General features: G+C 32.6%; 1 protein-coding gene across 2 annotated transcripts; it reads right to left on the reverse strand.

The window, feature by feature from the left end:
* Nucleotides 1–1,711: 1,711 nt before the first annotated feature.
* Nucleotides 1,712–20,089, reverse strand: LOC123715510 (muscle segmentation homeobox-like). Of its 2 annotated transcripts, none has more exons than XM_045670546.1 (3): nt 19,439–20,089; nt 2,996–3,195; nt 1,712–2,524 (listed from the first exon to the last, which is right to left on the reverse strand). In XM_045670546.1, the coding sequence occupies exons 1-3, from the start codon at nt 20,079–20,081 to the stop codon at nt 2,291–2,293; spliced, it is 1,077 nt and encodes a 358-aa protein (XP_045526502.1). In that variant the 5' UTR covers nt 20,082–20,089; the 3' UTR covers nt 1,712–2,290. The 2 variants fall into 2 exon arrangements, with proteins under 2 accessions (XP_045526502.1, XP_045526512.1); XM_045670556.1 differs by having other exon boundaries at nt 1,715–2,524; nt 2,996–3,180.
* Between the last annotated feature and the right edge of the window lie 2,029 nt (nt 20,090–22,118).

Here is a 22,118-nt window from a genome sequence, read left to right on the forward strand (position 1 = left end):
TTCGTGTCTCAAGTCGCAATCTCGTCTTGAGTGACGTTCTAGAATACGGAACAGCCTTCCTAATAAGATCTTAGCTCATTGTATACATAAACAATGATTCCATCAGAGTTAGAACATTTATTGTTTATAAATCGCGTTAAAGTATTAAGGCCACTTCAAACCAATTCTAAAACGTTTAACTGTAGTAACAGCTGTCATAATAATTTATATATGAAGTAGAATTGACAGTGCTCAAGACGAGATTGTAATTTGAGAAACGAATTGACGAACGACGAACATTAAATGGACCAAAATCAGCCTTATTTCAAACCTCTTGTTTAAAAAGGCTTGATTTAACACATTTATATCTTTCTATCAAATGGTGTTTACGGTTTGGTAATTAGGAACAAATATATTCTGTGATTGAAATAATAAGACAGATAAGTTTTAAATCAATGTCAACGTACATAAAAAATATTTGTCAGTAATACTAGTTTTAAGTTTGACGTTCTAGAATCCCGTATTCTAATACATGCGAATCTCACATAAAGCTTTCAAAATAATGATTTCCAATAAATAATCCTTTTGAATTGCAAATTTATGTCCCAATTTTTTATAAACACTCTATATTTAGTATCTAATGACCCGACCCCACTATCATACAATTAACTTTAATGGTTAATATTTAAATTAGCTTCACGCACAGATGAAATCGTTAAACCACTATCTCAAATGGCCGTAGATAAACTAAATTAGGTCTATATTTTATATATAATTAACTGATAAAATTATATAATAATTATGAAATCTGAGATGTGAGGGGAACGCGGATTTTACCATTCCCGTGCTATACGAAATGCTTTGATTCTTTTGTCGAACATTTCTTAGGTATTGGTTTGTTTTCCTTTGGTGGTAGTAGTAGTAGTCTTTTGGCGTAGCGGTGACTTCGCGTATATATTTCTAGGAAAAAGCCTCAAAATCTCACGTCTTCAATTCTAGATTTAAGTTATTCTTGTTCTTTTAATCTGTTTAAAAAAGGTAATTGCCAGTTCTTCTCGTCTGTTCTACGTCCTTGATTTGAGAACTGGCAGTACATTTAAAATTAGAAACATTTCATGTATATTTATTTTTTTCACGTTCATAAGTGTACCTATATGAATAAATGATTTTTGAGTTTGACTGTAAATATTTTTGAAAATTCTTAGAATTCCTACGTTGCTTGCTTGGCATGAAAAGCGTGCAATGATCTGTTCTATTCGCTCGAGGCTACTATACAAGGTACTGTGCCCTAGTATACAGGCTTCTTTATAACAAAACGAAGCTTAGATTACTTAGTAGGGCATTTTAGGGGATTTTTTAGGGTTCCATTGCAATCCTAAGAGTATTTATTAAAAGGAATATCCTAATAAAATTACAATCTCAATTACTTATTTTAAAAATCATTTGCAGGACGTAAACGTTAAAAGTAACGGATTGTTATTAATTTTATGGTACCGTTGTTTTTTGAAATAATTGGTACACTAAATATGGAAATATAGAACACTTTGGTATTCACAACATTAATTTTAATGTTGCTAGAAACAGCTAACGCAACAACAGGAGCGTACGTAAGTCAGGTTAGTCAAGTTAATACTGACCATATTGTAATTTTTTTGATTGTTTAAATTCAATGGAGGTAAAATTAAACCACAAAATCATTTAAAATTATTATATTAGACTACGAGTACAAACTTTACACATAATTATTTACAATTTAGGTTTTGTACTGAATACTACAAATTTTAAATTAATTCAATGCTTAATTTTAATACAAATTATTGGCTAACAGTTGTATTCCGTTAACTTGTGATAAAATTTAATAAATGTACGATTGTAGAACGCAATACAATTAATGTAACTTGCCTAAATAATAATATGACAAACTTATAAAATTAACTGATTTATTTACATTATAATGAATATTTACAAATAATTTACATTGTTATTAGATTATTTGATTCGACCAAGTTGTTTTATACATTTCGTATTTATTAAACTACAATAGATATTATTTTATGAATATCAAAGTCTTATAGCGTTACATGAAATGCCGATGTATCATTTATTGAATTTCCTATGTGGACTCAAAAATATAGAAAATCGAGTGACAAGTGCAAACTGATTTACAATAAATATTTAACGTATTTTTTAAAGAGTTTCATACGACAGAAAACGCCACTATAACCATGTTAAGATCGATCAATGAAGACCAAACTAATCACGCTAATTCATTTCAAATGCAACAAGTGTAATATTAAGTAAAATCTTCAATTTACTGTTGACTTGTCTGCGTGCTCGGCGATGGTGATCCTTGGGGTGGCATCGACAAATGGGGCATCATGGGGGGCAACGGTCGCCCCATTAAATGGTGGGGAAAGTACTGCTGAAGCGGATGGGGGTACATGTGGTGTGGGTGTCGGGAAAACTGTGCCATCTTGAGTTTCTCGATTTCCGCCTCTTGCACGCGTTTCGCCTTTGCTCGCCGATTTTGGAACCAGATTTTTACCTGAAAAATTGACGATGTTAACAATTGTTGTTGTTGTTATGGAAATAAGTTATTAGTTGCCGACTGTCTATAGTTTTTTATTAACGTACCAAGAACTGAATGTTATTGACCTTATCATTCTAACGTGAAACAAAAAATTATGCCATGTTCGAGTGTGTTGATTAATAACTCAGACTCTATAGACCGCTATGCATGGCTGCTGCCACGTATTATGATGTTCTTTAGGCACTACTTTCTACAGAACATGTTTATTTTACAAAAACAAAACACAGGTTAAAATAGTTTTAATATTCTAATTAGTACTGCTTATTATGTTATTATAAAGTACGTGCGATTTTGTCGATTATTTAGCTAATAACAATCAACGCAACCAATTAACTCGTGAATTGTTTATGATTTTGTAGCTCTGTCCGACCGAAATGTCTTTATAACATTTTTACTCCAAGTCGAACACTCTCGATAAATACATACCTGAGTCTCAGATAGTCCAAGTGACGAAGAGAATTCAGCCCTTTCAGCGATGCTCAAGTACTGTTTGTCGACAAATTTGCTTTCTAAAGCGCGTAGTTGCTGCGCAGTGAATGGCGTGCGTGGTTTGCGATTCGGCTTGTGTTTGCGTAGGTTGCATTTTAGTTTCGGAGGCTCGCCATTGTGGTCTGAAAAGAAAGGGCCTGTTGTAGATTGGTACATTTGTAATCTTCTAGTAATAGTATGCAGCTGATATGCATCATTAATAAAAAATCGGTAGCCCTACAACCTTTTAGGTCTAGGCCTCAGATTTCTGTATCTGTTTCAAGATCATCTGTCAATTTAACAGGCAAGTAGGTGTTTGTTCAGGCCTCCTGTGCCTGAAACACGTCGTTGAATTTTCGTGTCTAAGGTAAGCCGGTTTCCTCACGATGTTTTCTTTCACCGTTCAAGCGAATGTTAAATGGTTCGATCCACGACTGTGTTCCAATGTGCGCTACCTGTTACTACCGAACCTACGACCTCAAGGATGAGAGTCGCACACTGAAGCCACTAGGCCATCACTGTTCTGTACCATAGAAACACGAAAAATGCATATAGTTATATAATAACGACTATATAGTTGAACGCGCATATCTTATCAAGCTTGGTTTGTTATGAAAATATGTGTCAACTTATATCATATTGAAGACCCGATCCACCGCATGAGTGGCAATTTGGCCCCTTGTATTTAGAACTCACGTACCACAAATTTAACATTGATATTGGTACAAAATAACTTTTGGGAATTGGTCAAAGTTTGTATATTGTATCCATAAAAAAAATTGATGAAAAAAGTAGCAGACTTCATGTAAGGTTGCCGAATTATAGAACCGCCCTTGATCATCCAGAACTCTAGGTTTTAGTTGTGATTAACATTACGCGCTTACAGAATAAAATTTCATAAGTAAGATACTTTTTAATACAAAAAAATACAATAATAGTTAAATTTATTTTATTTCTCTATTTATCCATTTTTAATTATTATTATTAGACTTCGGTAGACTGAACTCACAATGAGGACCTCGAAACAATAGGGGTTCGCAATTACAAACGGGAAGCTCTGGATAGATTGCGATGGCGATAAATTATTATTATTACTATGCAGGTTAAGAATATTGTAAATACTGCGCGGAAATAAATTAAACTAATGAACTATATTAAATGCCTACTAACAGTGTCATAACGCCGATTTAGGTTTTGTGCTACACATTACATTTGAAGAAGTATTTGTTTTTAATAATCCAATTGCTTCGTCTAATTAAGCCAAGTATTACAAGGATAATAGTAAACAGTTTTATTGTTGGTCGCATTTTAATTTTTAATCATGAACGTTAGATAAGGTGCACGCAACATCATCCCACTAAGTGTGCTCTGACCTTTATTTGCGCTGATAACAAATAGGAATAAATTGTTATTCTTTATTGTATTGAATTTTATTTATGTGAAGAGAAAATATACATTCTTAAAATATAAAGTTACTACATAATGAAAGAAGTTCGAAAGCTTTGGTAAATTTTTCTCTTTATTAAATTTTAAGCTGTTTTGTTATTTAAACATACTCGCGAGCGCTTTGGCATTGAGACTATCCATTGGCGGCGGTATCATTTATCATACGGTGATCGTGCCCTGTGTGGCCCATATTCTAAAAAAATGTAGTATTTTCTCTTGGAGCTAGAACTTAGTACGTACATAGTTACTATCCGAGTTCTAACCTATTGCATCTGAAAGAACACCTCGGTAGTAGGGTAACAATCAGACAACGGACTAAATATGGCTTTATTTTTTTGACTTTAATGATTGACGCCTCGAATTAAAACCTTTCAAATTGAGTCAACTTTGGGTTGAAAAGCGACAGTCCTTAACGATGAAACACTGTTTTTTTAATAATGGATTTAACCTGTCGCAAACAGAAGGTAATGCATAAGTCGCAATTACAAGCTAACCGTTACATTTGAACGTAAAAATATAATGCTAATTACGAAATCTTATCAGTGAGTATTAAACACAATGTTTATGTTTCCTAGTTCTTTTATCTATTGATTGCATTTTTATTAATGTTCTTTCTATTGGTCACAGTTTGATAGTCAACTGCAACAATTATTAATAGATTCATTAATTAAACTTTTAATCGCTTAAAGCTAATGTATCAGTGTTAAATTAAATTTTATAACCTTTTATTTATTTATATTCCCTTCAATTTTTTTCAAGGAAATTCTACATAGTATATTAATTTACGAGTTAAATATATAAATATTATGGTTTTAAAATCTCAATACATTTGATGTTCAAACTTGTATAAACAGAGCTTTCCATATTCATAAAAAGAATTTCTACGTTTTTATTAATGTTTTTCATGTAGTCACAGTTCGATAGCCTGAATATAGGAAACAATAATAACTTAATTGATTTATAAAACGGATAATACGCTTAATACAAGTGTATCTGTTTTAAATATAAGGTATAAATATTTAATAACCTTTTTAAATGGAGAGACATAGAAATATCCTCGAATAATAAATTGAATCGCTATTCGAGTTCAAAAAATCATTTTTGTTCAATGGTTTAATATATTTCATCTTACAACTTGTACTAACAGAGTCTTAATATAGTCAGTCTTAATTGTATTAAATTATTGTTTAAGTCACTTTCGTTAAAACAATTTATCGCAAGACGTATCTAATTAATTACCTAGAATATATATATAAAAGGCTCACTTTTTATTCTCATAATTTAATTACTTCAACAAGTTATCACAAAAATAATTACCCCCTTATCAGTTGCAAGTTTAATTATGAGTCGGTGATTATTTCTGAGATTAGCTACTTTTATTACGTACAACTTACCCATTAGTCTGTAATTAATACTTCAATAGTACCGTTGTGCTAAATACACCAATTTGAATGGAAATCGGGTAATTAACATGTTGCATATAATGTTTACTATTTAAATACATACAAGACAGGGTCTAATAAATTAAATATTAAATTCGACATAGTCAACTCTATTGGTGAGAGTCTCAATGAAACTGTGATGAAAAGTAAATCGCTGGACATTTTCAGCAACTCCATAGAGAGACTGTGTGATTTGCTACAATTATTATTTTCTCTATAATTATGTATTTACGTTGTTTATTTGCGGATGTTTTGACCCATGCAACTTCTTTATTACAAAGAGTCCCCTCTGGACTGGATTGTGAGGAAGTTCCATGAATATGGTTAGTGCTGCGCCATCTTAAGTTCTGATGTTATTATCACACGTGTTTATCCATTTTATAATTATCTAACTGTCCTCATATTATATTATAATATGTGTGATGTTTTAGAGCAAACATAAAATAAACTAATAGCGTCTTAATGTAGGACGTTTCTCCTTGGCCAGCGTGGATTCCAATGACTTGTATTGAACGAGACAAGGCAAAACGGCGATGATATTTAATATTTATTTATTTAAGAGATTTTAAAGATGACATAAGGTATTGTTGACATTTGATTAAGTTTAGTTATCTTAAATATCTACTTTAACAACTAAAAACTACTTTATTATATTTGAAGAAAAGAAACATTTGTAAACACGAAATTTACACCACCACTTTGTGGAACCAGCTGCCAACTGAAATATGTCCGAACCAATTCGACTTATGGTCCTTCAAGAAAAGAGCAACCGGCAACGCACTCGCGAGCTTGTAATTGAGAGTATCCATTATCACTTAACATCAAGTTAGCCTCCTAACCATTTCATCTGTTCTATAAAAAAAGACAAAACTGAGTGCCTATTTGTCTAATTTGACATACGGGATTCACACCACTAAGTCTTGACTCTAAATTTTACCCAAGGATCGAAAGAAGACTTCAACGGTTCACTAAAACAAAATCTTTTAAAGATTCTACGTAATATTTTTACCTTGTACACATTATAAAAAACGCACTATAACAGTGTTAAAACAACACTTTACTGATAGAGATATAAATCGGTCATAGTATAAAGTAAAGACAATTAAAAAATTGTTTTGACTGGTTTACAATTTAATTAATAGTAAAATTAACAACACAACATTAACCGTTTAATCGTTATTAATTATCGAGCTATAAACTCATAAAAACATACTTATTTACGTTAGATTCATTCAATTATGTATTAACATTGGTAGTATATATACTTTTGATATAAAATGAATCGGTGGCGTCAACCTTTTTAGAAATGGGCATCAGATTTCTGAAACTGATTCATGATCATTTTCAATGCAATCTTATACGCAAGTAGGTGATCAGCCTCCTGTGCTTGACACACGCCGACTTTTTGGGTTTAAGGCAAGCCGGTTTCCTCACGATGTTTTTCTTCACCATTCAAGCGATTGTTAAATCCGAGGATTGAACCTACAACCTCAGGTATTAGAATCGCACGCTGAAGCCACTAGGCCAACACTGTTCCTATATCAATATAAATACAGTTTTCATCAGAGTAATTCAAGACGATATTTTGTATGTATTTTTATTTATTTTTTCTCTCTCACTCTATGTACCAGAGAATGAGATGTAACCGACGAGCATGCATGATGAATAAAATGAAAGTGGATGAAGCAAGAGTGATTTGTCAGGACCGTAGCAAATGGAGATCAGTGGTCTCTGCCTACACCTTCGGGAAAAAGGCGTGAAGATATAAATAATAAAAAAATATATTTATCTATAAAGTTGTTCGATGTGTAAAAAATTGCGTTAACTGTATCTGAGTAATGTGTAATCATTCATCCTTATAATTAATCTGATTGTAATGAATTTTGATAAAAAGGTTCCTTACATTGAAAGTAAATCATATGTTAATATTTTAAGTTATATGAAAAATTCGTATAGGAGGTCTTTGGCTGAGGCTTTCGATTCACGGCGAAATTAATTTTTAGAAAAAAAAATGGATGGTTCATCACCTTGTATTAAAAATATATCAATAAAACAGAAGCAGATATGTCTATCGCGTATGCTTTATGGCTTTTATTAAGTTCGTTGCAATTTTAGACGTAAAAATTAATTATTGTTTTAAACCTATATATCCAAAACAGGAAATGATATTTAAAAATTGCACCTAAAACATTCAAAATTAACGGTCGATTTCTCGGCTTGTTAGAGACGTCCTGCGCACGCGCACTAAGTCATGCTCCTAATTATAGAAGCATTCCCAATCAATTACCGCGAAACAAGACATCAATGTAGCGATAGCAGTGCGTTTAAACATTTAAATATATAGCTTTAAAGTAGCTGGTGTTGCCAACAGCTTAAAATTCGATAAACTTTTAAGTTTACATAGATATATGTTTAATAATGTTTTTAGTAGATACAATTGGTTGTTATGTGCAAATGTTGTTTAATTAATTTTAATTATTTGTAACTAATGCAATGTTAAGCAATTTAAGTCTTTTCGTATCTCTAATCTGATAGTTTATATCACAAAAGCCTCCTAGTGGATCCTAGAGGTCGCCATAAAAAATATCATCCATTGGGTAAAAGACGTATCAGTGTGCAAAAATGAATTATATTTTAAAGTAATCGCTAATACGTTAATCGCTAAAAAGTTAAACTATTAAAATCAAAGGGCATCAAAGCTGAATGTTGGCGCGCATCCAAAATTCTTAATGTCCCATTGAACAGCTATTTGTAGTTCAAGCTGTATCCTATGCACTTAATAGACTGTCATGGAGCCACGAAATTGGCTATGAATCGGAAACTATTTAGATATTTATCTTTGATAGATACAGATGACTTTAAAACAAAAGACGAACAAACACGATGTTGTGATTGGTTAGACGAAAAGACGGGTCGTGTCGTCGAACGAAACGCGCAATTGTCTTTCATTTGCTAAAATGTTGAACAGAAAACATTACTATATAGTACTGGCTTAGTTAAACAAGGAAAAGTGCGGACGTATTTTTTCACTTAAAAACGGCCTATTATAATATCAGATCTATAAAATGAGAACCATTAAACTTCTAAAATTAATTCACACTAATTACAAATTCAAAACAACAGATAACAATCTCTATTCAACGACAAACCCTGCTCACAAAAAAAATTAAAAATAGAACGATTAATAACAAACAATAGTTTAAAAATGGAACGCACAGATTAAAATCTATTTGTACAATTGCCTAGTATTTGTCCTATTTTAAGGGCAAATTCAAAATGGTTCCGAGTTTTGTATGGCCCATATTTTAAAGCGATTGAGTCGGCTGATGAATGGCTTTTAAGAGACAGTTCGTTTGATCGCTAGATAAATGTTGTGGGTGTATTCGAGAGGAATCCGGGAAGACTTGTTAATAGCTATAATAGTTCTTTGTGTTTTAATATATCTTCATCTACCTTCCTTCCTCTTGCGATTGTTTTTTAATAGCCTTTGTTGAATGATGACGAAAAATACAAATTAATATGTTGAGCAAACATATTTATTCTTATAAATCGAAGACAGTTTTGTATTGTAACACTCATTAAATTACTACGGAACCGAATAAGCGGTGAATAAGAATTGAAGATTATAAGTTCAAAGTAAATTATCGTGGCAAGAGAGATGTAAGCGCTTTGCTCAACCGAGAATTCTTGTTGAAACAACAAAACGTCAGTAAACGAGCGATCGTTTAAAATATTGGAATGAATGACATACCACGCTTCGCACGATAAATGGCGCTGCTAACACAAAAAGCAAGCACGCTCATTAATATATCAACTGTCCTTTAAGAAGCCCATTCGATTAGTACAGAACTATTTAAAGCCTACAAAATCTCGACTCGCTATTAAATGCATTCGAAATTTGAAAATTCTTTTAATTTATAGTTCGATATTTAAATTCAATTGTACAGCGTCGTATTTCTTTTGAAATGTCACTACATATTTCAAAGCTAAACATCTGCATTGGGTATCTTGAGACAATTAACGAGTAGGTACAGACAGCTACCGTACATGTATTTTTAAAGTCAAGTAAATTAACGTAAGAGCCGTTACACGCGAGCGGCTAGATTAGTATTCGTAATTTTGAAATTGGAACATTACGCGGTATTTTATCTTAATTAAGTGTCTCTATTGGTATAAAGCGGACAATAAATTTGAGTACCATTAATTAAGAATGCCAATGTTCTCGTTTTGATTAATCAATACCACTTTATTATAAAATCTCAATGCCATTCGATGCAGGAATGCCGTTAAACGCAATTCTTGGGAATTTGAATATCGCATGTCTACTTTATCATACATTCTGCTACCTTTTTTGTCAATGGAATCACTTTTAAATACGTACTGATGCGTGCATTTTACGTTATTATGCGAAGATTACAAAATATCCTTTCCCTATAAAAAAAGAAAGGCCATAGTCCTATCCTAATTCATTAAATTTAAATATAATTATTGTTCTAATTTATCTATTGTTCTAAGTTTGTTATGATTGATTTGATAAAAGTCCACGACCATTTATTAAATCGTTTAAGGCGCAATTAGTCCGTGCATGAGCAGCCTATCGTTATTTCAGTTACCGCCGGCAGCTTTGACGTCTAAACACGACATTAATACACTTTCGACTTTTTTCGGCTGTCACATAATTTACTTTTTTTACGTTGTGGCGCATTAGCTATTAAACGAGTCGTGTTTGACATCGGGATTAATATGTTGAAATTGTTCAGTGAGAGACAGAAGCTATATTTTAACATTAATAATGAGGTTTTAGTGAGGCACGGATTTTTCGTTTTTGAATTATGTTTAATCATTTGAAGTTGGCATACCTTTGTATAGTATCGTTTATTAACATGTTTTTAAAGTTCCAATTTCAAATTGCCTTTTTCTTTATCATATAAAAGAGTTTTTATACATACTTCATATCTAAAGCGTTATTGAATCAGTTGTTATTCGGAAGACCAGAAGACAGATTGTGAAATGGGCTATTAGTTATTATAGTAAAAATATGTTAGACTCTATGCATCTTACATCTATAAGCAATTTTTCAAATTTATTATGTCAGGTATTAATAAATGAACAACTTAATGCTCAAACATTGCACAGCGGGAAGCCTGAGACTCCCACGCAGTCGCCCACAGAGGACTCTATGGTCACTCCACAATGGTGTATGCTCTATGGTCACTATAAAGACTTTATGGGCAAACTAATTCAAATAAAATGTTTGACAGATCAAAAAACTAGAAAATTATTGATCTTATTTTGATAGTTTAAATTATAAACGTTAACAGAATAAAACTTAAATAAATTGATCACGTTTCAATAAAAAATACACGATTCTAGAAACTTAGCGCCAATTCCTTACAAACAAAATATCCGAAAAGGAATGGCGTGTTTTTTAACCAGGCCCATTTATTACCATTTATAACTTAAAAACCAACTCTTAAATAACATTAAATAATTTAAAAATAAACGGCAACACCGAACCATAAAGTAGCATATTCCGAAACATTCAAATTTAGAATCCATTAGGATTCTAAAAACTCAAACCAGTTTCGAAGAATTATATAATTTATGTTCCAACAACGCACGATGACAAATTATCTAATTCTCTACGCTCGATAATTTTAATTAAATCGACTTTAATAATAAAATATTCAAAGAAACGTCATCGATTGAATATGAATTGTTATTTATTGGTCAAATTAAATATTAAGATTAAAATCGATTTCATCGATTAGTCGATTCGTAGAATTAAGTTTATTCTTAAAGAATTTCCAAAGAATTATATCAGTATATTTCGTTGATTAAAAGAAACTGTAATCTTAATTTTACCGCGATATAAATGGGACTATTTATTATCACCGGCTTTATTTAAATATTAATAGTTTGTTTTAATGTCGTATCTACTTTTGATTATTAAAAAATACTTTTGATAGCAATATAGGAAATAAAGCAAACATATTGTCGTATTTCTTTTAGTATATAAAATATTTAATTAATAAGACCTAATGCAGGCTAATAAAAGCCAACATTAAAACAGTAGCCTTAATAAAATCTAAAGAAATCAAATTTGTATTTGTAGAACCGGTTGATTTGAATATTTAGAGAATTAACATACAAATTTGGAGCTCATATTATAGTCCGTTATTATACAAGACTATAACTTTCGTCAATTAGCCTTCATTCATATTTATATATTTGACATTATTATTGAATCAATTTATTCTATATAAATCATTAAATGTTAGAAATCACGATGAGTTAGACCTTTGTTTTTCTTCCTTACCAATAGTTTGAACAATACGTGAATGTCGATTAATGTTCTTCTATTTGTGTAGTGAGAAGATTGAAGTGGACAAACCATTCGAATTGCTGGGGGTCCACAGACTTAAGTACTAAACAGTCTTCCCATTAAAAGAGCCTGTCGAGTTTAAGTAGTGTTATTAACACTTTCTTAAGTTAAAATACTGTTTTATAAATTAAGTTAGTTTTAAAATATTTATTAGTCTTAAGTTAGGCTAGATTATAATGTTGAATTATGTCTTGAACACTTGAAAGTTCGTCTTAGCCAAAAATACCGGACTACAACATCTTAAAATTATTTTCTTCCATTATGTATTTTCTATCATATTTTAGCATACACACTATCTAACTGGGATGTAGGCTCTAAAAATACTGTTTGTCACCACATCAGGAGTCACATATGTTCGTTATATAATATAATTATGGCATTAAATGAGTACCATCTTGATTTTAGGGCCTTTTTCTAGTACTACTAGGTTTGTAAACAAAATACGCGATGCGTGTGGCTAAATTTATTTTGTATGAACTCGTAATGACACTACTTAAACTAGCCACTTAAATGTTGTATCGTTTGCCGTTCTTCGAAAAGCTAAAAATATCTCAATTATGCTTTGCGAAAATACACCTTATTATTACGACATTAAAGCTGTGCCAATAACAGTGTAATTTGTAAAGGAAGTACGGATGGCGTGATTGCGCCCATGGGCGTATAATTCAGTGATGTTATCAGATGATTTATTATATACTGTCATCGTGCGAAAGATGTTTGTACGCGTCACTTGGCGTGGATTTATCTGATTCTAAACCTTATCTTATGGTGTCAGAGTTCTATATGTATATGATGCAATGGACCCCCCGTATTTGTTCTACGCTATATTAAAAACGTAATTAGTAAAGTTAAAACTCAAAGCGTTAATTTAGCTGTTTTTTTTAATAATTAATTCCACCGTATCAAATTAAAAAACGTGATCACGACAAAATTAATCCAAATTTAATTTGCTCTACAATGATTGCGATTCGTGAAATTTCATGAAAATTAATTGCATCAGTGGCTCGTAATTAACAATCGATATAAAATCTTAAGAAATCCTGACATTCGATCGAGCGATTCGCACGCAAACGAATCGTTTAATTCGAGTTCCCCGCCAGGCGGAGCCACGCGTCAATAAAATACATGTAAAACTATCGCAAAATGAATTAAAATTGTGAGCCAATTAGGAGAACCAATGGTGCGAGTATCGAGTTAAAAAACCCTTGAGGCGACGCGATGTAATTTGTCACTTATTACAGGGTATTATGGTGTCTATTTCAATGCACATGGACTTTGCAATAAGGTTTCGGGTTACTGATTAGGGCTGTCAAAGCGTTTGTATACATAATATGATTTGACATTATTTTAGCTCTATAAAATATGCTTTTTTTGGTATTTTCATTAAATTTTGATACAATGTTGTATATCTCGTAATCATACTTTCGGCTGACCACAGTTTTGTCGCCAAACATATTTTTCACTCACAAATACTCGACAACTTTAAATAAAGCGTATGGTGTAAATAAATAGTGTATGTATTTAATTACTATACTAAACAAATACCTTTAATCTAGTCAACATATTATATTTCCAGTATGTATTAAAAACTCTGACAACCCTACAAACGAATCGATAAAAGTACAGTTATTTTGATAGACAAATATGGAGTCTTATCTGTAGTTCGCAAAGTAATAACATTATACGCTGCTAATTAGCTGAATGTTTAAGTACCTACTCGATAGGTATCCTAATTGGTTACCTGTAAGTTTTATCCTTATTGCTTTAGATTACGTTTATATTATAAATCGCCATATAAGTGTGTTTAGCTCACTTAGACACCAGGCGTTTAAGATATACTAAATAACCATTAATGGGTATTGAAGAAGCAAATATTTATTTATTTATAAACAATCTTACAGCTACATATAACATAGCCTTGTTCGCATCGTACCACAAGTTACAGAGGACCCGTGCATATAAATAATAAATATTCACATTACAGATTTATAAATCTGCTTCTCGATCGTTTGTGACCAATCTAATAAGCAAATAAGTGATCAGCATTTTGTGCCTGATACACGCCGACGACTTTTAAGGTCTAAGGCAAGCGGTTTCCTCACGATGTTTTCATTCACAGTTCTAGTAAATGCGCTAATATAATAACATAGAAGAAAACACTTCCAAAGCCATTCCATCAAATGTTTAACAAAGTATATGAAACAGACAACGTAAGTTGTTATATTAATAGATTAAAAAACGTAAATCAAACTTTAAACAAACTACAATTTAATATTAAAAAAATATTACTGCTAAATAACGTCAAAGTCTTCACGCTACCTAAAATATTTCCTCTTTGGTAAAATGGAAAAAGTCTACATATTTATTAATAGTATTCCATAACTACTAATAATTAATACAAAGGCGCGGGCTTTGTATTAATTATGTTTTTAAGTATCTATTCTCTTCCTAACAACTCGACTCAAGTATTATGTCCGAGTTGAATCCGAAATACGCTTTATTCACTAAACCACGAAGACCATATAATCCAAAACTGTGTGACTATATAACTTCATCAAAGTTGTTTCAAACTTTAAGTAGAAACATAACTACGTATACTGAAAGATCTTCTGCTAAAGATCTACGTGTTCGGATCGCATATTACCAAAATCAATATTGACGTAAGTATTGCTATTTTTTATCATAGGGGAAATGTGGGAAACCCTCCTTATGTAACCCCCTTGTATGATTTATGTGACTTTGCATACCCACAGCGCCACCAGTAATCGCCCGAAGACACGGTAACAGCCTTGTCTACATCCTACCACATGTTACAGTGAGAGCCAGTGCAAACAAATAATAAATTAGTGGCGCAAAAACCTTTTTAGGTCTGGGCCTCAGATTTATGTATCTGCTTCACGGTCATTTGTGATCAATCTAATAGGCAAGTGCGATCAACCTCCTGTGCCTGATACACGCCGACGACTTTTTGGGTCTGAGGCAAGCCGGTTTTCTCACGATGTTTTCCTTCACCGTTCTAGTGAGTTATATGTGCACATAAACATTTCCATTGGTGCACATCCGGGGATCAGGATCCTCAGGGATGAGGGCCCGCTAAAGTTGGCCAACTGTTCTCTTATTTATTATGTAAAACATTCATAAATTATATAATTTACTTGCAATCCGACATTCACACTGTAACAATCGTTAATCGAATTCTCTCAACCGATCGCATTAGCAATTTACTATAGGTAATAGACTATTATCCTGGACCATAAACAAATAGGAAAATACAGGTAATAAGAGCATTAACGCGTATTATAGTTCGTAAAACTCATACAGGCTATTGTGCTTCGATTAAACTGGTTTTATGTATTTTTTCATTTGTCAGGGTTGCCGCAATTGTTGTTTTATGTTATATTTAAAAGCGTAGTCTCGGATATTTACTCGGACGTACTTGGACGATACCTAAAATTAAATTAACACAAATGCAAATACCCTAAAAATGTTATTAAAATATGTATTAAATTTACTTTTTCTTTAGAAACTTTGTGACAAATTTAGGTTTTGTTAACAGTCGGTAATCTAGTACATTTCCTCAACTCCAATATTTGAAAAATACCTAGTGAATGAATCCACATATTCCACATATTGCACCGCAGCATAACTATCTTTAAAACTTTTAATTGCGGAACGACAGACGTCACGACACGGATGAAATTTCCTATTCTGCCTTGACGTCTGATGATGAAACGCTCTAGGTGTTAATGCGAACAACTGCTACAAACACTCTCCATGGTAAATGCGCTAGAAGATGTAGAAATATGAGGTGTTCACATCTCTACGCAATGCCAAAAGATCGAGCTGCTCTCTGTGTTACTTTCAGCTCTCGTTTGCAGAGGTTGACTGGAAATGATTGCTTGAGCAATAAGACCGCCTATTGTACTGTCATTAGTAAATACATTTATTTATTCACACTTCAAGAATTTTTAATACACAGCCCTATTAAATTTATTGTAAACTTTATAATCTAAGAACTGATACTCTAGGATTATTCTTTAAATTATAGTAATATCATAATTAGTGTTTGTGAATAATTTTACGATCAATCAAAATGTATAAGAACCGTGTCGAACTCAATCAATGTTAAATATCTTTTAATTACTTTGAATAACTCTTTAACAGAACACTTCAAATTTCGAATAGAATTCAAACTTAAATTAATACAATTTGAGTTCGAAACAAAAAATTAGTCAGTTAATTAATGAAAAACGCGAATAAAGCATGTATCGTGCAATGTCGCCATTACATAGTGCTGCATGTTTTAATACAATTTTGTTTTGCAATTTTTATCAATTAAGCCCTCGAATGAACAAGTATTCTGTAAATTCGCAGTATTTTATGCTGTAATATACCTACTTTTAGAGGGTTTTTGCACCTTTTATCGCTTTAATTCCTGTTATGCGCTTCATTTAAATAATTTGCTGATAAAACTAGAATGTTTAGATATTTTTAAACAACGACAATTAAAATTGTTGACTATTTGAACTTTATGGAAAGGCGCAAGGGAAACAGGGGAGCGCCCTAAAAAAGGATGGATAGAAGAAATAGAAGCGTCTCCATTCGGACAGCATCTCCAGACAGAAAGCCATAGACATATTTGGAAAAAGCTGGAGGAAGCCTTTACGCGTGAAGGGGTACTGAAGGATCCCAACTGGATTTTAGGATAGTAAGAAAAAATTACACAACAAATCCAAGCTATATTCTTCTTTGTAAAGATTTGATATATTCGGGCTTTATTATTATTATTAACTGGTTGAGTAAAGTGACTGAAAAAGAGCTACTTTATGAAGCCCTAATGTAATCCTAGATCTAAAGTACGTAAACCGTAAGGAAGATTCAATTATTTAAAAACAAAGGGCCGAAATGTAAATATTTTCAACTAATCTATATATAACACAATCTTTGAATTAAGAAACGTAACGTTTAATGCATATAGTAAATTTCACATCAGGAGAGTGAGATTCAAAAGCGCGAACTTTGTCAGTTTGTCAAAGATAGATTATATTTTGACTAACAGTACAGATTACCCTATGAGCAAGAATCAGTGTCTAAAAAGGATTTTTTTTAATTTTGACGGATTATACAAGGTTGTATGTAAAATCTTAGTGTTATCGATAGTGAGTTTATACAAATATTTTATCCATATATGCAGAACACGGGTTCTGAAATGATCATGAAAAAACTTCAAACAAAATATTCATAGCGTTCGATATATTTATATAAAACTAATTTAAGATATTCAGATTCGATATTGCTAGTATTTTGTTTTGTAAACGAAGTATTTGTAAATTGAAAATAGAGGTTAAAATACTCATTTTCTCTGTTTAGTTAACGTAATGCTATTCAAATGATAGTGTACCTAGCTCAGACATGCTTACCTACTTTCAGCTAACGGAATGCTAAATGCAACACTTTCATTGCATATATGCATAAACTATAGAATATTTTCCCAAACATACATGTATTTTAATACGCTAAAAAATGTATTGTCTAGTGCACAGATAAAGTGTCTCATAATGAATACATTATATATCTTTACAATTGTTATAAGCCTTTAATTGTATAAATAAACTACACAAAAAGCTATTTTTCAAAATTAGAACATTAAATTACGATTGAAGCTTTTAAAATTCTATTATACTAAGGCATGCCTTGTTTAACGTAACACGACAACATTAGGAAGTATAACTATTGCCTCAATTACTAAATACTATTATGAAAACTAAAATATTGAACATTTTCAAGTGAATTCCAAAATGTCTACAAAGGGCTTGATCCGAAAACCCTTCGAAACCGGCGAAACAAGCTCAACCCTATAAATATCAAATCTGTCGAAATGCGAAAACAATCGCGCACAAGATGGCCGACTTTGCATTTGTTAAAGGATTTGTTTTACATTCCCTTACAAATAACAGTCTAGCCCATTTAATGTTCTACTAGATGGGTTCAATATTTATATATAATATTTAAGAAAATTTATTGCGCAATTCAGTCAAAAGGTCAAGCTAAATATTAGATACCAATAAAACAGTTACCAAAACAAAAATGCCAGTGATACTCGAATGTAAATTAGTTAGCAAAAAATTCTTTTTTAATAAAATATTTAAAAAATTGAGCATTTTCCTAAAATTGAAATCCAACAAGTAATTATTCTCTACGCTACAATTGGCGTTGTAACTATTCTAATAAGACTAATCGTTGAGCCATTGAGCTACAACAATGTAGAACAAAAGTAATATCACGTTATAATTACACCTATTTAGCATTATATACAAACAACAAATTGTTCTTAATTAATTCAAATTCACAATGTTCATAATTATATTATTAATTGAGGTGTTAGATCATAAGTATTTTTATACAGATAATACGAGATTAGTTACCATAAATGGGAATTCTATTTGTAATTCTAATTTTTTTTTAATTTACTAACTTAGCGCTGTCTGGACTTTAATCTTACCCTAAGAGCATCCATAAATAGCTATCTACATAATACTGTAATGGGACTTAAGTAAAATAAAACTAAAAAGTCGGCTGACTGATTTTATAAGCATGAATAATATATATTACCGTACAAAACAACTGTCTTAAGGATAAATTTAATAGTTATAGTATAAATATGAAAATAGTTATTGTTTCATATTTCCTTATAAATATTTAACGCTTAACACGAACATCGGAAAAAAAACTAGAAAGTAGCGTTTAACAAGCATTGATAATGTCAAGAGAGCAAAGACAACAAAAAGTGATTGATGATCTGTTGACTGTGTTTATTCGTTTTAAATTACTGTTGAGACTGCTTACTTGTTAGTTCAACGGGAAATGTTCTCATTAAAACGGTTAGTTAAAAGCTATATATATAACGAATATTACTTAGATAATTATTTAACAATTATTTACACTGCAGAAACAACAAGTCTTCTAATAAAATAATTCCGTATTCTTCCAAGCTTCAAGCGATTGCTATTAGGTACTCTATTCGTGTAACCCATGAAATACCAAATGGCAAATCCTTTATTCAGAAACAAAAATAATAACTATATACGTAACATCTTGGAATATTTTAGCAAATAATTTTAAGCGTACCTGTTAAGTGTCCTCCATAATGTGACTGGAACAGTGGTCCAAAAGACGGTACCACGGGAGAGGGGCCAGCCCATCCCAGCCCGTGATAGGCCGCCGCCGCCGCTGCCAACGCGCTGAACGGTGTCGGTCGAATCGGCCCTAATCTCTCCTTATCATTCGGCGTCGATCTACCTTCATCATCGCTGTGCCCATTCTGTAAGTCTTCTACATCAACTATCGAGTCTTCTTGATTGACAGAATCCTCGTATTCTTCGTCCGACGATGTCAAATGTGTAGACACATTCAAATTTAAGGGTGGCGTTTGTGATGATGGCCGCGGAGACACAGATTTTGCTCCTGGAAGTTCCGGTTGTGCCTCAGGTGACTGTCGCAAAGGTGATTCTGGTATCGTTCTATGGTGCCGGATCATTTCCGTCTCATCGACTTGGTTGGTTTTTGTGTCCGCCAAAATGGATGCTACGCTGAAGCTGATTCTGGAGGCTTTGGGGGGCTCAGTCGCCTCCACCGGGCTGCTGGGATATCTAGAGACACTCTGTATCGCCATATTCACTTCTTGTTCCTCGTATCTTTGCTTTAACATTGAACGCCAGTCAGTTCCATTTAGCACAGTTTCACAGTCGCGATCGTCGGATCGTGTACGCATGCGGGCGCGGTCGGAGGTTGACTGGCCGGCGATGAGCGGCAGTTACCCTCGCCTCATTGGGGGCACGGCTCGGTCTGGCCCCGCCTTCTATAAGGCCGTCTCACTCAGCCAATCGACCGTTTGAGAGCGAATTGATCCGAGCGCGGGTGGAGAGGGGGCGATTTAGCACGCTCTTATCTCGTTAGCCTCCTTTGTGATACTCGAATTTTTTGTTGGAATCAAAACATAATTACCTTTTGTAGGGGTCCGCGTGTTTTGATCGTGCACTTTATGTCCACCAGAAGTATAAAAATATAATGAGCAGTGAATGCCGCTTGTTAAATCCTTTTGAGAAATGCCTTTTATGTGATTAGGGCCAAAGGGCGACGTTTAGCTGAAATTCTGTTTACGGATCCGTAACAAATTAGCGACTGATTTACAACATGCAATCAGGCGTTTAGTCGTGAGATTTATTTTCATTATAATATTGTAATTGATTACTAGAGGCTGTCAAATTGTTGTATTGCTTCAAAATGTAAAACAATTTATCCTACGATAAAGTAAGCCTAGAAATGTACATAATATTCGTGTAACTCATATAGTATATATCTGTTTTAAATTAATAGAAAAATAAGAAGTCTTTTATTTAAGTTATTCGTTAGTTTAGTAGCCAATTTCAAAGCTTTTACTATTCCTAAGAGATTCTGTAATTTTTTCGTTATAAAATTACACATGAATCAGATCAACCGCAATCAATGTGGCTAAGATGAATGCTAAAAAAGTGACAGAACAGTTTTTACGTCATAATAATACAAAAAGTTAAGTAAAGGATATTTAATCGTAGTTTGTTTACTTTTAAAATACCATCCGTATCACCTCGACATTCGTCGTTCTACTACTCAGTGTTTCTTAAGGGAGTTTTTGCCGCGCCCCACTACTATGTAGAACCAGCTGCCCACTAAAGTAATTCCGAACCAATTTGACTTAGGGTCTTTCAAAAGAGCTTATCTATTCTTAAAAGGCTGGCAATGTACTTGCGAGCCTTCTGGCAATGTGAGTGTCCATGGGCGGCAGTGTCACTTAACATCAGGTAAGCCTCCTGCCAGTTTGCCTCCTTATAACATAAAAAAATATATGACAAATCGAACAGCACTTTACTTTTGTATTAGACTTAAATAAATAACATTAGGGACGTTTTGAAATGTTTTACTAACAAAACAGCTTGACTTGTAACCAAGGTGGAATTTTCTTACAACACAACCTATAGTTAACCTAATCTAACCCAAATAGAACCTAACAGTAGCCAATCTTTTAATATTGTAGCAAATTAACTTTAAATTATAAAAAAAGAAATCAAGCTTTTTAAAAAAATAATATTATTAAAAGATTTTAAACTTTAATTATAGAAATCACAAAAGAGTTTACTTTTGTAAGCTATACGCTAATACAGTGAAACTCTGACAAATAAAGAGGACAAGATATATCTATATATGTTAATTTACAATGAACCGAGTTCGCACCAAGTTGGTAAGGTTGTCGGAAAGGAAGGAAAGGCTTAAGAGGCTGGCGCAAAACAGTTAATGCCTCATTTCTTAATTTATAAGATAGAGTAATTTCATTTCAATGCTCATTAATGTACATTCTGATAATATATATATATGCATATTATCATCATCATCATTGGTTATACAGCCCCTTTGGGCATTAGCCACCTCAAGTACACTTCGCCATCGCAATCTATCCAGAGTTTCCCGTTTCCAATTGTGAACCCCTATTGTTTCGAAGTCCTTCACAACTCCGGCCCATCAACGCAGCCTCGGTCTACTGGGTTTTCTCTTGCCACCGGGTTGTGAGTTCAGTAAGGACCATGGGTTCTGTCAGTAAACATATGTAATTAAAAATATTATAAAACTATTTTACATTTAAACAATTTTAACAATTTTGCTTAACGTACAAAGTACTAATTAAAATTATTAAAAAGAAAATCAAATATAGAGCAGTGATGGCCTATTGGCGACGTGTTAGGCCTAGTAGTCAGCGTGCAACTCTCATCGCTGA

The sequence above is a fragment of the Pieris brassicae genome, chromosome 1 (genome assembly GCF_905147105.1).
Source record: "Pieris brassicae chromosome 1, ilPieBrab1.1, whole genome shotgun sequence".
NCBI classification, from domain to species: domain Eukaryota; kingdom Metazoa; phylum Arthropoda; class Insecta; order Lepidoptera; family Pieridae; genus Pieris; species Pieris brassicae.